The sequence below is a fragment of the Onychostoma macrolepis genome, chromosome 21 (genome assembly GCF_012432095.1).
Source record: "Onychostoma macrolepis isolate SWU-2019 chromosome 21, ASM1243209v1, whole genome shotgun sequence".
In the NCBI taxonomy this organism is placed as follows: Eukaryota; Metazoa; Chordata; class Actinopteri; order Cypriniformes; family Cyprinidae; genus Onychostoma; species Onychostoma macrolepis.
In genome coordinates, this window is record NC_081175.1 from 24652008 (window position 1) to 24667700 (window position 15693).

A 15693-nucleotide genomic window follows, 5' to 3' on the forward strand; every position below is an offset into this window, starting at 1 on the left:
AATAACTATATGCATGAAGGAAACAGAAGGGTTTGAAGCAATAAAAGAAACTTTATTTCATGATTGTGTCAATTTGATCACAGAAGGCTAGGAAGAGAACAGTGTCATTAAATTATGAAATCAATACAAAAATCTTTGAAATGCAAACATAAGCAATCAGTAAACACGTCGCACTGCTTCTGAAACGCTAAACAAGTCAGAACAAATGGAATGGACACTTGGGATGTCAGTGTGTACGTTAGCGTCTGTGGATGTTTATTCGTTTGTGTCCATCATCCTTCCAGCTTGACTGAATCTAAAACAGTTCTGGCCTCCTTGTATTCTTCTGCTTCAGCCAGTTCCTCTTCTGTTTCCTGAAAATAAAAATGCTTTGAAGTCATTGCCTGCACCCAATCTTAATGAGTATGAGTAATATTTTCTTAATTGAAAACAAATATGAATAATGAACAAATAAAATGAAGAAAAGGATGCATCTTACAACCCTAGCAATTTGCAATAAATTCAAAGCATTGTTTACAGAATTTAATGAACTGCTCATAATTACTACAATACTTATTACACATTTGTTACTTATCCAAAATACTGATATATTTTAAGATCACAATGGGTGTTTTTTTTTTTAAATCATGAACATGAATAGATTAAACCAAACCTCAGATTTCAAGATGCACTGCATCATTTTAGTCAATATAAAAATGGAACATTTAACTAAATATTTACACTTATATACACAACCATCTTGGTTTTTAACTGCCAAAATAAATTCAGAGCTGAAGTCTACAGAGTGGGAGTTTTCCATCCAGTTGGAGTTAGTAAATCAGATCACAGTAACACAATGAAAGACTAACCACATCACCAAAAACAGCTAATCCACTCAGTGAACCTGTCAGATAATCACACCTCAGACAAACAAACAAACACACTCACACACACACGTAACACAGTGTGAAAATGTAATGGAGGCAGTGAGAGGAGTAGGTCATATCAATGCTAATCGATCGACGACGGTTTCTATGGAGGCCATTGCCGTGACAACATTACTAATGAACTGAAATGAGTGCAGCACAGGACTGACTGTGTGTGTGTGTGTGTGTGTGTGAAGCCTCACTGAGCTGCTGCTGAGGCTGGCGCTAAGTTTTACTCTGACACAAAATAGTGTGATTAGAAAACATTTTTATTAGATGTTGATGTTTTATTAGATCAGATTCGTTTGCTGTTAATTAATGTGGCCCCTGTAATCGTCTACTTCCTCTTTATGGCAACAAACAGGAAGTGGATGGCACATGGTCTCCACTGAACAAACATCTTTCTCGCACACATGAACCTGCCATGTCAAGGTGTCCTGTGCTTAACCCTGATCCAAAAACCTGGGGATGCCTAGACACAAAAATGTCCTCCCGTACAATATTCAGACTATACAAACTCACCTTCTGGTTATCCAAGATGTAGATGAGTTTGTTTCTTCATCAGATTTGGAGAAATGTAGCACTACATCACTTGCTCACCAATGGATCCTCTGCAGTGAATGGGTGCCGTCAGAACGAGAGTCCATAAAAACATCACAATAATTCACACCGCACCACTCCAGTCCATCAATGTGAAGCAAAAAGCTGTGTGTTTTTAAGAAACATCTACCATTATGTGGATATTAACTTAAAAATCCAGTGAAAAAAAAAAAATCATCATGTCTGAATCAGAGGAGAAATATGCACAGATCAAGCAACATTTACAAGTGAAAACAGTTCAAAAAAGTTCTATACAAATATGTTGGGATGGAAAAGAAGCGTTATTATGGACTTAATACAAACACGCAGGTTTTCACTTCATGGGATGTTAATTGATGGACTGGAGTGGTGTGGATTATTGTGATTTTTTTATCATCTGTTTGGACTCTCATTCTGATGGCACCCATTCACTTCAGAGGCTCCACTGGTGAGCAAGTGATGCAATGCTAAGTATCTCCAAATCTGTTCTGATCAAGAAACAAACTCATCTACATCATGAATGGCCTGAGGGCATCTTGAGCAAATTTTCATTTTTGGGTAACTATTTCTTTAACAGTGCCATTGGGTCAACATCTGAAACAGTGTGTGCGTTTCATATTCTCACCAACAGTTGTTGCAGGTCAGAGTGGGCCATGGCTAAACGGCGATGGCAGTCAGGGATCATCATTCTTGCCTCTTGCAACACCTCCATCTGTTAAAGACACGTTTAAGAGATTTTATTGGCTCTGTGCTATAACAAAACAAACCAAAAGCTTATTTGACAAAACATCATCTAGAAAAACCCAGAACTTCTCTCTTATTCTAAGAGAGCATTTTATATGTCTGTAATTACTTCATTAAGCATTTGAAGGAGCTCACTAGAAAATGCTAAACCAATCAATATCTAACACATTTACAACTGTCATCAGATATGAAGATGAGTAAATCATGACAGAACTGTACATTTTCTGTGAACTAGTCCTATAAAACAGAGCTGTATATGCATTCACCCCAGATAGAAGGTGAAGAAGAGAATGAAGCACGCGCGCGAGCGAGAGAGAGAACATGGGCCACTACTCCTTGAGAACCTCTAAATTAGCAGCATGTGTTGTTAATTACAAAACTCCTCTAAAGTTACATAACGTCATTAATTTTGCATCAGCACATTAAAACTCATTAAAACTCGCCCTGATTTCACCCACAGCGCTGCCATACTGAATCAGCTCTGTCTCTTTCACCGTTACCAAAGCAATTCCTTTTACACAGCAGAACAACCAAGTGGTACTGGCAGTGTAGTGTTCAGATATTAACACTGATGACTTACTCTCTTTACAGTCTGAGAATGCTCTTCATTCCAGGGTCCAAAAATTAACTCTTGCAAAATGCTAAATGAGACTAAAATTGACTTTATTGCTACTGGTCAGCTGGCTGGTATCTTTTTGGTAACTGTATCAAAATAAGCTCTAAATAAGTGTTATGATGTTTTCAGTGGAATATTCACCATCGTGAGTTTATATAAGCTGCCTAAAGCTCTTTTGTTGTTGACAACAGCAAAACAATCAAATTAGTCCAGTACATCTTATATGACGCACAATGAACTGTACTGTCTGTCACAAACATGCATATATTTTAATTAAAAACAAAGAAATAGGTCCCTAAATAGAGTTGCATTTTTCATCAGTTCTGGACCCCAATCATAGTACTTTTATAGTCCTTTAAATGAACGAGTCTCATCGAGTTTCTCAACAGGGCAGGTGTTGTTTCAGGTGGTTTACTCTTCTTACCTGTTTCTTGATTACATACTCGTCTCCTGCCTCCGCCTTGAGACGCTCAATCTTCTCTTCCTGCTGCTTTGCCTCCTTTATGTACAACACCTCCTCTTTGGCCAAACTGAGAGAGAGAAACAAGAATGAGAATAGATAGTGAGAGGTGAGTTTTACTCACAAATTCAATACTTATTTGTCCGTCCGATGCTGTCAAGAATTTACCACCATGAAGTCAAAGAACTAGTTTACTTGCAGATCTCTCAAAAGACAATTAAACTTCTTTTAAGGGCCTAAAATCAGAGAACCAACTTCAAATGTCTTGACGTTTAACTTTTTTTTTTTATACAAATAAAAACAATGCAAGTATAGTTTAGTAAGGTTGATATAATACAACAAAGATGACAACTAAGATATAGACAATATTGTGGAAATTAAATACAGTACCATTTAACAGTCTGGGGGTCAGTAAGATTTTGTTTTTTAAGAAATTAATATTTTTATTAATCACAGATGCATTGAATTGCTCAAAAGTGACAGTAAAGTCACTTAAAATGTTTCTATTTCAAATAAGTACTGTTCTTTTGAATTTTCTATTCATCCTGGAAAAAAAAAAAAAAAAAAAAGTACCACAGTTTCTCCACAAATATTAAGCAGCACAGCTGTTTTCAACACTGAAAATAATAAGAAATGTTTCTTGAGCAGCAAATCAACATATTACAATGATTTCTGAATCAGGTGACACTACTGGAGTTATTATAATAATAATAATAATGTAATAAATGTAACAGAATATCATTATATATTCAAATAGAAAACAGTTATTTTAAACTGTAATAGCAGTTTACAATAATACAGTTTTTTCAGTGTTTTTGATCAAATTAATGCTGCTTTGTTGCACATAAAATATTCTTATCTTAATGACCACAAACTTGTAACACTACGAACTTGTAACATGAAATGGTAAAACACACTCAGACAAAAATGCATTACTCAAAAAAAAAAAAAATAATAATAATATTATATATATATATATATATATATATATATATATATATATATATATATATATATATATATATATATCAAAACCTATATATTCTGATGTAAACACACCCTTCCCAAGTCTCTTGTCTTTTTCCTCTTTCTTAAAGATATCTACTGTCAGTCTCAGAAAAGCAGCATGCTTGTTAGCCATGGCACTAAACTGCATCAGCTACTTCCTTATCGCTACGCTAATCTGTCTTTTAACTGCATCTGTCTCCGTCTCTCTCGCACACACTCACAAAGACACTGTACTGCCCCTACTAGGATTAATTGATCATCAATTTAGTCCCTAATTTGGACCAAGTCAGGTGGCAAATGGGCCACTTTTGCTTGATTGTTAGTGAAAACGCATAGCGAGTACATTGATAAATTTTGATTATTTATCAATTATGGCCAAATGAACTAAACGCACTGAATAAATTCGCGGCCTGATTGCCGTAATGGAGTTTGAAAATATCACTATTGATAATGATTCTAGCTAATAGCCGCTTTCCGTCTGCAGCCTGCTCGCTTGTCGGGACGACATGGCGTTGCGGAATTCATTTTTCATAAAATCAGCCGTGTATGTGTGTGTGTGTGTGTGTGTTAGACAGAGAAAGAGAGAGAGAGAGAGCAGGAGACACTTCTCCATTAATCAAACATACTGCCAGCCCGGGCCGCGTGCCGTAAGAATCGTCTCCACCTGTGACAATATGTCATATTTTACGTCAATTACGCTGGTTTTAACAGGCTTCAATCACGACGCCCTGGTGCAATTCTCAACATATGCTCAAGGTAAGGCTTTCTCTGACATGCGCGCAAAAATGAGACCGCGGGAAAAGGAGAGGGGGTGCAAGCAAGGGAGGAAGCCGGAGGGGTGGAAAGATCGGGGTGTAGCATAATTCTAATAAAAGTGAGGGACAGGCTAATGAAAAAGTGTCATGCTGATGTTAATTTCTTGTTTCTGCAGGGTGATGTGGGAGCTGCTTATAGCAGGGGCGGAGCTGGGCAGCTGTAAATGGGGCTGCCAGGGCTGCTTCCTTCAGCTTAATGGAAAAAGCATCTCTCTGGAAAATAGAGAAAAGAATTAGACTCGACACACACATTCTCTCCCCTCTAATACTGTATTTTTGAGGCGGCGGGCCGGCGGCGAGACCCGGTGACAAAAGCAAATTACGTCTGTCATTTTATTAAGTGCATCCGCTGAGCTAGGCCAGAAACCACTGACTGGAATACATCACCAAAAAGAAGAAGAAAAGAATAGGGTAGAACGGAGACGTGGGATGGAGAAGACGACAACGACAAGATGTGGAATTGGCAAGTGGTTCTTTTAGACTCACACCATCCGGCTGTCAAGGCCAAGATGGAGAGAAAATTCTGTAAAATAGCTAATTTCTTTACAGGACGAATATATTGATATTTTGTGAGACATTTGGACTAAATGCTTCAGATTGAGCAGAGAACACTATTGAGTAGGCATGAGATCATGACCGCTTCATAGGGCATTTCAGGAACCCCCTGGAGGCGTTTGAAGACGTGGAGTTCAGGGATGTAGCAGTATGAGAGGAGCTTGACCTGAAAGTGTAATTAACTGACATTACAAGCAGCCACATGTGCTACAGCACCAGGTCTTCCAACATGTTGTCACGTCACCTCAGGATAACTCTTCATGGCCCTGCATCAGCAAACAGTGTGAGAACAGGAATCATTGGTGGAAAGGATGACCACTTTACAATATGTGATTTAAAACTGTCCAGCGGCACAGTGTAGTCGGAAATACAAAAACATACAAACAGCAGTGCTAAAAACTCTGGCATAATCACATTAAACTACCACTTAAAGTACCATACCGTAAAAAAATATCTCAGTAAATTTATAGTATAAAAACAACAGCCGTGCTTGACAATTTTTCAGGTATTACAAAATGACTGTATATTTTACAGCTTATATTTGTATATTTCATTAAGTTGTGTAATGTTAATGTACACTGTATACATACAGTAATCTACTTGAAGCACCAAAATCTGTGTTGTACTTTAAAATGTACTGATAACCACCATAACAATACAAGTAGCAAACTATAAAAAAAACACATGATAAAATAATGCAATAAACATTAACTAAATAACAGGAAATGTACATTAGGTTGTTTTTGTTACATTACTGATACCAAAAATAAGAAGAAATAAAATGTATCTAAACAAAATATAATCATGTGTTTTGCCAAAGCAGGAACTTCTGCTTCTGACAACATTGCTAATGGATAATACATATTAACAGTTTTAATTTTAAGCATTCGGCAGACACTTTTATCCAAGGCAACTTATATTGCATTCATGGTATATCACTTCATGTAGGCTATTCCTTGGGAATTGAACCTGAACTTGGCATTGCTAGCGTAACGCTCTACAGTTCGAATTCTGCAATTTTTCGTCAAAAGTTGGACCGTTGGACATTATATTCCCCACGTTCGCAATATCCCAAAGAGCCTCTGTGTTTACACAGATAGGACAGTATTTCACCATCAAAAAATTCCTATATTGACAGTATCAGCCATCATGTTTTCCTCATATCAGCATTGGCTTTCATTGAAACCCCCCCCCACAAAAAAACAGACAAGATTTGACCATAAAGAACAAAAATGATCACCAATGGGCTAAAAGCAGGTGAAGATATAAAGTGAAGCTAGTGCAAACATACAAACTGACTTAAAATGAGTAAACCATGTGACCATCAAGCAGCCCACCCCTCAAGGGCCTGACAAATGAAGAAATGCAATTCAGCAATACAGTGTTCAAAGGTGGACAAAATCAATTATCTGACCTGGAGCCGAGAAGGCCCAGTCTGAGTGAACCACAGAGGCCTGAGCTCGCATGGGGAGCGAAATCTGAGACAAATCTATAGAACCTAAAGACCCAGCTGAAAGAAAACAAAGCAGCTCGCACCGCTCTAATCGATACCAAGGCTGGACCATCCACACAGAGAGCAAAAAACAGATGGGAAATCCAGAAGAAACATGCCTGAGAGACACGAACGATGTGTCTGCCGTTGCTGGGCCTGACAGCGGGAATGTTCCATCATAAAATCATCAATCGACACCAACGGTGCCCACGCAATAAGCAAATTCAGCATAAATGAATTCAGACACCAAGACGTGATTGGTCCCTCATGTGAACATCAGCTGAGTTTGACAGGCCAAGCGTTCGGTTCTTATCGCTGCATGGCTCATTACAATGTTGTCTCCTGTGTTGGCATGGTGTGCGAGTTGTTTCCTAACCCTCTCTCTTTCTCAATCCCACTGAGAATCATTCCCACACTTCCATTACCAGCCCTATCAAACAGGCCCATCTCAATCAGGCCCTCATCTGGTCAATCAATGCAAACAGCAGTCAGGTGGGGATTGAGAAGAGAAAAGGAGGGGTGAGGAGAGGAGAGGATGAGACACTCGCAGAACACAAATGACCAACTTTAATACCAGTCTAACATTCGTTAAGAGCTTCTAAAGTCCTGGTCTTACTGGGGACTGTCGGTTGTATAGACCAAAATGAATCAATGCCAATGTGATCATATGTAGGTCACAGGTCATATCTGATGCTACAAAGTTTGTACTTTCATGCTAGATTCAAAAATATCAAATAAAACCAAAATACATATATGTACGTATGTGTGTGTGTGTTCACCAATCTTTGGCACTATCCTTAAACCACTGGCAAGAAGCATGTTTTTGATAATTTAAAATATAATAAAATATAGTATCAAATCTTTTATACATTTTAATAAGCACAAATTAAAAAAATAAGCATGTTGTTCTATTTTTAGATAAATATATCTGTTACGCTGAATGACAATGGAAAATTATTTCACCCATATTTTGACATTTTATTTCCACAAAACTTATTAGAAACGGTAAAATAGATGCTTTACTTGCATATAATATGCTTTCTATGTATAAAAAATTACCTTTGTAAATTTTATTTGATGGTATACCAAAATGGGACGTCTATACTTTGAACCATTTACACACACAAACATAAACATAAAATGCATTAAACACACACATATATTCTGCAATACACATACATACAAAACATACTCAATAATCAGCAATTACATCATCTAAAAACGACTCAGAAATCATATTACGTCATTCCTGATTATGTTTAATTACATGCCAGACAACCACACCTACTGCCTGACAGGGTATAAAAATATCTATTGCATGTGGCATTAACACAGCCTCAAATTCTTCATTCAATCCCTCATTTCGACTTATTTGTCAATTATGTTGGACTCATAAACTAATCACATAAAACTAATTTAAGTCAACAAATAACACCTATGAGTTGCATAACATGAGCTTTCACTGCACTGTAAGTGACCGGAGTATACAGCATCTGGACAATGTTACAGCAGCTGTCAGAGCACCGGGATGTATTTACAGCTTCCGCCTAATGAGGACACCCATCTGCGGCGTATGCCCGTCGAGGGGCGCGGTGAATCCGCGGCCTTACCCTGCTGACATTGGCACACTTTAGAAATAAGAATACTCAGCCTTCTTACCGTTTAACCACACCGGTCTTGATTTTTATTTGCCGTATTCTTGGATCCGCCATTGTTCGTGTTGTTTGAAATAGTGCAAACGGAAGATAAAGCGGATAAATATGTTTATGTTAAGAGAAGCGTGCAGCTGAGAGTAGCGTGTTAGCACTGACGCATCAACGCAGCAGAAAATGTGCGCATGCGCATATGAAGCAGAGTGCGTGACAGAACAAAGATCAACTCAAAAAGCAAATGTATTTGTGTCTTTATTTTTACTACATTTCAAAATGTCATTTATATAGGCTGTTTACCTATAGGCTAAAGGTAGATAAAAATATTTAAAAAAATAAAAATAAAATAAAAAACACACTACCAGCAACAAAAAGTATCATTGCTGTAATTATACCGTGGTAATTATTTTAAGTAGGCTTATCTATGAGCATCATGTAAATGTCATAGTATATGAATACAGTAATCATTCAATACCATAATAAACAGTTTATATAAAGGTACCATGGTATTATGTCTGTCTTAACCTTTCTTCTTTTACTGCTGATTATCTAATAGCCTATGCAAATCATATGCAGCTAATGCTAATAATAAAATGAAGCATTAAACAGATCTATTAGTAAACAGACCTTTCAGCTACAGCTGCATAAATTATATCACTGGCCTTTCTTTTTTATTGAAATTTTTTTTAACTGTTTATGGGGACTTAATAGGTTAGACTTTAAGTGATAATTTACCGAAAACTATTTTCAATAATAGTAATAATAATAGTAAATATTATTATTACAAAAATTACTTATTAATAATTATTACTTATAATGTTTATACTATTGTTATTATTTTAGACATTATTATACATATTTTATATTAATATTTTTATATATTTATATATTATATATATTCATATTTAATTATTTATAGTAAGTGGACAGATAAGTTCTCCATAAGTTAGTTAAGTAATAATAATTATTGATGTAATTAATTATAATTGATATTACAACATTATAAACATTTTATAACGTTCAATTTGTTTAAAATTATTATTATTAGTTTAGACATTACACATTTTATAATCATATTATTATTATTTAGCGGACAGATAAGTTCTCTGCTAGTTAATTAATAATATGAATACATAGGTCTGCATATTATTTATTAAAAATATTAATTTAATTCTATATAATATAATTATTGAGACAGTTAATGCATTTTCAATATTTTATAATAATGTTTCTATTATTATTTTAGATATTATACTGTATAATCACATTATTGTTGTTGTTGAAAGCGCTTCAGTGTTGTTCTGGTCAGTGCTGTCTGTCGACTGCTCTTGTGTTGGGCTCAGTGTGATCTACTCCTCACAGCCACTGGAAGCAGAGTGGACATCATAGACACCTCGATTGCCGGAGGTAATGTTTTAGACTGGAGCAGGTAAAGTGAGATGTGTCACACGTGTCAGGAGTTGTCAAACTGTAGACATCGCGCCGGGAATGATGAATGTCATCACCGCCGGAGCCCACGCGCAGAGACACCCGGGTAACCTAGAAAGACTGCGCGCGAAGCAGTACTGTCCGGTGAAGATTGAGACGCGCGTGATTCATGATCATATCGCTAAATCGACTCATTTACGGTTATTGATCATAAAAAGGGTCAGGTGTAGCAAAAGGAGAGGATGCCATCAGGACAAAACGCCCTTGCACTGGCCTGCAGTCCATTATACCAGAAGAACAGCAATTTCTACCATCAAAATAACAGATAATATAAACAGATGGAAAAATTATTATATAAATAAAATACACGTGTATATGTAGGGTACAGCGGGGCTAAAGGCCCACCTTAAGAAACAATTTGCTATTCACTGCGCCTAAAATATATACGTTGTATTGAACATTAATGGAGCAACAGATTTTGTGTGAAAATAAATCATTCAAGTTGTTTATTTTGTTTAAAAATCTTATAAATGTATGAGGTGGCAAAAGGGGCCTTTTACCCCACACACGGGGTATTGATACAAATATTTCAGCTAAAATAATGTTGTTTTTTTTTAAATAATGTCTAAGTTATTACTTGTTTAAAAAAAATCACTTTAGCAAAGTTTGTACTATTTTCTGCTTATTTTGAAAAATAAAATAATTAATTTTTGTTCAATAAATATAGCTACTGCCGTTAAAATATGTTCATATAAAAAAAAAAAAATATTTTAAAACAGAAACAAAATCATTTTAATAAGTAAAGATTCTGAAAGTATTGAAGAAGGTCCAATAATAATTGAATATATATTTACAGTAGTAATAACAAATTATATTTTATTATATGATATGATTAATATGTTTTTAAATGATGGTTTCATTCTAAACATGGTGATTATTTCTAATATGGATACCCAACATAATATATGATATTTACCATCTTAATCTAACCATGCCATGTCAACAAATGGAAAAGTCAGCCATCTATTAAATATCATGTTAATTAGGCTACTGTGCCTTTTAGCCCCAACAGCAGGGGCGCTTTTTACCCCAAATACCATACTTTTACATATTCTTTCGTTACTTAAAAACTGTTGCTTTAATTATCTTAAACAAAACTGAAAATCATAAAGAAGACCTTTGTCTCAAAATACATGCATTAATTTTAGCGATTCTCACTTGCTACTTAAATCTACAACACTTTAAAAAACATAAAATATTAGATCAAGTAAGCACAGAATCAGCTTTGCGCTGCTGCGCGCGATCGCGTCAAGGATCAGACAAATATACTCGTGCATCTTGAAAAGCAGATGTTTTGGAAAGTGCTACGCCATGTTTTTGTGCCATCTAGTGGTTTAGATGAAAATAATATCAAAGGCGCCTTTAGCCCCGTTGTACCCTACATTTATGTTCATGTAAATATATTCATTTCCTGTAGGAAATGTACACCTTTTAGACCACTATTTGCAACGCGGAAGTGAGCTATTTCCTGTGAATGTGCAAGACTTCCGATTCATTAGCCGCTAACGGCAAAAGCGCCAAAAAACTGAATTTTAATGATTATGTTAATAAATTAAAATAACATGACAAAACAAATACAAGCTTTCAATATTAAGCAGCAAAATGGACTGTTTTTGTACAGCTAAAAATAACCGGAAGCCGCACATCCAAGTTAGAAATGGCACTTACGTTAAAAATATGGTAGGCCTATTCTATTCTATTCAAATAACCAAATGTAGATTAAATAATCGGTCAATTCAAACCCTTATTGTTCAACCACATCAGTGGCGGTTATAGCTCAGGTAATCTATTTTATGCTATATAAAAACATCAAAAGCAATGTAATCAAGTTACATTTAATTAAGGTGTTTTATGGAATACATATTGTTTTAAAGCAGCTTTACGGTAATAAAGAGCAAAGTAAATGAAACAATTTAAACAACTATGAAACAACTTAAATTTCACCTGTAAAGCAGCTCTACAGAAAACAACAGTGTCATGTAATGTTGATGTTGTGCTAATAAGACATATTTATGCATTCTATCTACTGCTGTATGAAAATTATATGGTTGGAGATATCATTTTAAAGTGTGATTTATGCAGTAACATCCAAATTACCAGATTTTATTCAAAGTCAAAAATACTATTTAATATGAAAAAATGCAAGGTCAAAGGTCAGGAAGATAGATCTCCTTGAGATAGACCGCACACTGTCACTTTTTTTAGTACAGATTTAGTCTAGATAGCAGATATTATTGACTGGCAAAAAGCTAAAATGGTGTTCAGACTCTTTGATCAGAGGGGAATGGTGAATTAAATGCAATCCAATACACTGAAAATTTCCACAAAGCTGCTGCAATTGAGCCGTATACTAGCCATTGATATTGTTTACCGCAATAATCATTCACTGCGATTCCAGCTACTACGCCGTTCATTCACAAATTACCGTGCTTAATGAGTAACCAAACCATCGGGCTTCTGAATTCCCACCATTTTATGTCCGCTTTTATCGCTTGGACACTTTTTACAAGGGACCAGAGGAAAATAATTGCGGGCTTATTAGATGATTTCTCTTTAATGAAATAAATAAATAAAATAAACCGTCATTAACTCCGGTTCCAGGAGGTTAGAAGGAGAGAAAAAATACTTATTCATTCGCACTGCTACCGGAACGACCTAATGATGTAGGATTTCAGATTTGTCACGCCTTAATGCGATTCATTATATCTAAAAGTGACTTCAAAAAGCCTAGATATTACCTTGTCTAATACATTTTTCTTCCCCGCTGACACCCTGATAAGGGGCCACCCGTGCTCCGGTCTGAGATGACAGCCGTTATTATCATCCGGCCCTCGCGCACACGCTCCTAAAACTGGCCCCCGAGCTGAAAGTTAGCATGAAAAAAGAGACGTTTTTCTTGCTTTCCCTCTTCTTCTTTCTCTGACTCGTTGATTATTGGTATTTTCCTAGTTTTCCAAACTAATAAGTGGCACTATCAAGCATTTGGAAGCGCCCAGAGAGCCGCAGACAAGCTGCTGGGCCTAATTGATATTGAGCGAGTCGCGGGTAGGCTGAACGGGGCCACTGCTGGCTAATTTGCAGTTTAATCAGCGTCAGTAATGAGAGCGGCTGATTAGCGCTGCCTGGAAATAAAAGAGAGTTACAAGGAACGTCTGTCAGAGTCCGGTGATAATTCAGGACTAATTGTGGTGATTAGAGCAAACTGGATGACTTTGGAGTTTTCAAAAGCAGTGTGTGTGTGTGTGTGTGTGTGAACTGCAGTTGCTTTCAACAAAGGCCCCCCTTTCTAATATTCAATTAAACATTTAATAATGTAAATCAGTGTTCAAAAGCATGAAGAATGTCTGTCATACCAGACAGTATATTTGATCACATAAACCCAATAGTGGCTAATTCATTTACTGACGCACTCGCGTTCGGATCTGAATTAGCCCACATAAAACAAAGCAGCGATGTGCATCTGTTTCCGAACGCCGCCGCTGGCTCTCTCTCTCTGTTTCCTTTTGTCATGAATTTTATGTTTGTTAAACTCAAAATCACTCGCCGTGGGAATTTATGTCAAAATATTGCTGTGTTTATCCTTTTATACCCTTAGTATTGATCAAATGCGAACTACAACAGACATCAGGGAATGTTGTAAACTATTATACATGATAGTAGAAGTCTCTGTGTGGAAAATATCAAGGATTTACAAAATTAAAAACAGTAACGTAACTTCTAGTTTATGCTTTGGTTTAATGCTAATGCATGTTAAATTATAGAACTGGTATTTTCTGAATCAGCAGGCATCTTAGTTAATATGATATATAATATCACTATATATCATCTACAAGGGAAAGAATAGACATATCATGATTTAGCAGATTTCATTTTTCCTACCTACTTTCTATTGGCTCCATAAAACTGACCAAAATGCAACAGTGCAAGCCACAATGAAGATTTATGTATAATTTGTTTCCAACTTTATTTGAATTAAAAAATGTTTCAATTAAAAAGTTCATTATTTTAATGCAAATTTACATATTTTAATACTTATGATCAATGTTGAAAACAGCTTTTGCTGCTTTGCTTAATACTTTTGTGAAAACTGTTATAATTTGAAATGTTTATTTCAGAAATGTTTTATGAATAGAAAATTCAAAAGGACAACATTTATTTGAAATGTAATTGTTTCGTAACATTATCATTTCTGATAAATGTAATGGGTCCTTGTTGAATATGAAGTGAAAAAAAGTTTCCATCAATAATAATAAGAAATGCTAATCAGCATATTAGAATAAAATATTTACCCCAACGCTCTTTGTACCTGACACTAATGTGCACAGTTGTAGATTTCTAAACTGTTTTCATTTGAATCAATATGGGAATATTATATCACAATAGCAAGAAAAAATGTTATAATTCTGAATCATGAAAATATCAACACATAATTGTCTTTGTTGCAATTTCTCCATTTACAGATTCTAAAAAAAGCTGAATTTCTTTCTGATATGTGTGTGTGTGGCACAAACTGCTCCAAAAACGTCTGAATTTCCGAGGCCTTATTATCAAACAAAGCTGCTAATTTCCTTCTCTTTTTTTAAAGATCATTGATGGCCTGCACGGTAAGTGCAAATACTATGTATTCCTTGAGACGTGCCTGGTTACCCCTCCGGAATAGCAAATGTAAAATTAGTGAGAATGTGTGTATGAACGCTGTCGGTCAATTAGCGCTCGGGAGGCGAGAAGCCGCTGGCACCTGCTGCCATTCATCCAGAGCGCTCTCGCTCTCTCTGTCTCTCTCTCTCTCCACTTCAGAAGGAATAAAGTTGGAAATATGACAGATACATAACAGACATTTCTAATATCGACCTGCCATCTTCTCAATTCCACCCAGACCGGGTCTACAGGAGAAAAAATACACAGTGCACAATGTGAATTTAGGTTTTACATCTGTTTCAGTCAGGAAGAGAAAACATGAAATATCCTCTTCAAATGTTTTACACACCATCCACTAACCTTGTTTTATTCAATCTCAATCCTGGTCCCGGAAAACCCCAGAGCTGCACATTTTGGGGCCTCCCTCATCTGACACACTCGCTTCAGGTCTTGAAGCATTTACATGAGCAGTTTTTAATGTTTTTGAAAGATTATACTCTTATGCTCACAAAGGCTGCATTTATTTGATCAAAAATAGGGTAAAAACAGTAATATTCTGAAATATTATTACGATTTAAATAACTGTTTTTTTTTTAATTGGAATACATTTTTAAATATAATTTATTCCTGTGATTTTCAGCATCATTAATCCAGCTTTGCATCACAGGAATAAATTACATTTGTAAATATATTCAAATAGAAAACTTCACGATATTACTGTTTTTACTGTGTTGCACAGTCTTG

At 35.8% G+C, this 15693-nt stretch overlaps 1 protein-coding gene across 1 annotated transcript; it reads right to left on the reverse strand.

Moving 5' to 3' along the window:
* Window positions 1-31: 31 nt before the first annotated feature.
* tbca (tubulin cofactor a) lies at window positions 32-9013 on the reverse strand. Its single transcript, XM_058758697.1, has 4 exons — window positions 8834-9013; window positions 3269-3374; window positions 2110-2196; window positions 32-353 (listed from the first exon to the last, which is right to left on the reverse strand). The coding sequence occupies exons 1-4, from the start codon at window positions 8884-8886 to the stop codon at window positions 273-275; spliced, it is 327 nt and encodes a 108-aa protein (XP_058614680.1). The 5' UTR covers window positions 8887-9013; the 3' UTR covers window positions 32-272.
* Window positions 9014-15693: the final 6680 nt, after the last annotated feature.

Coding starts and splice junctions, on each gene's coding strand:
- tbca (XM_058758697.1), bottom strand. CDS start 8,886: ATGGCGGATCCAAGAATACGGCAAATAAAAATCAAGACCGGTGTGGTT. Junction 3,375..8,833: donor AAGACCGGTGTGGTTAAACG/GTAAGAAGGCTG, acceptor TCTCTCTCTCAG/TTTGGCCAAAGAGGAGGTGT. Junction 354..2,109: donor CTGACCTGCAACAACTGTTG/GTGAGAATATGA, acceptor TTTTATTTTCAG/GAAACAGAAGAGGAACTGGC.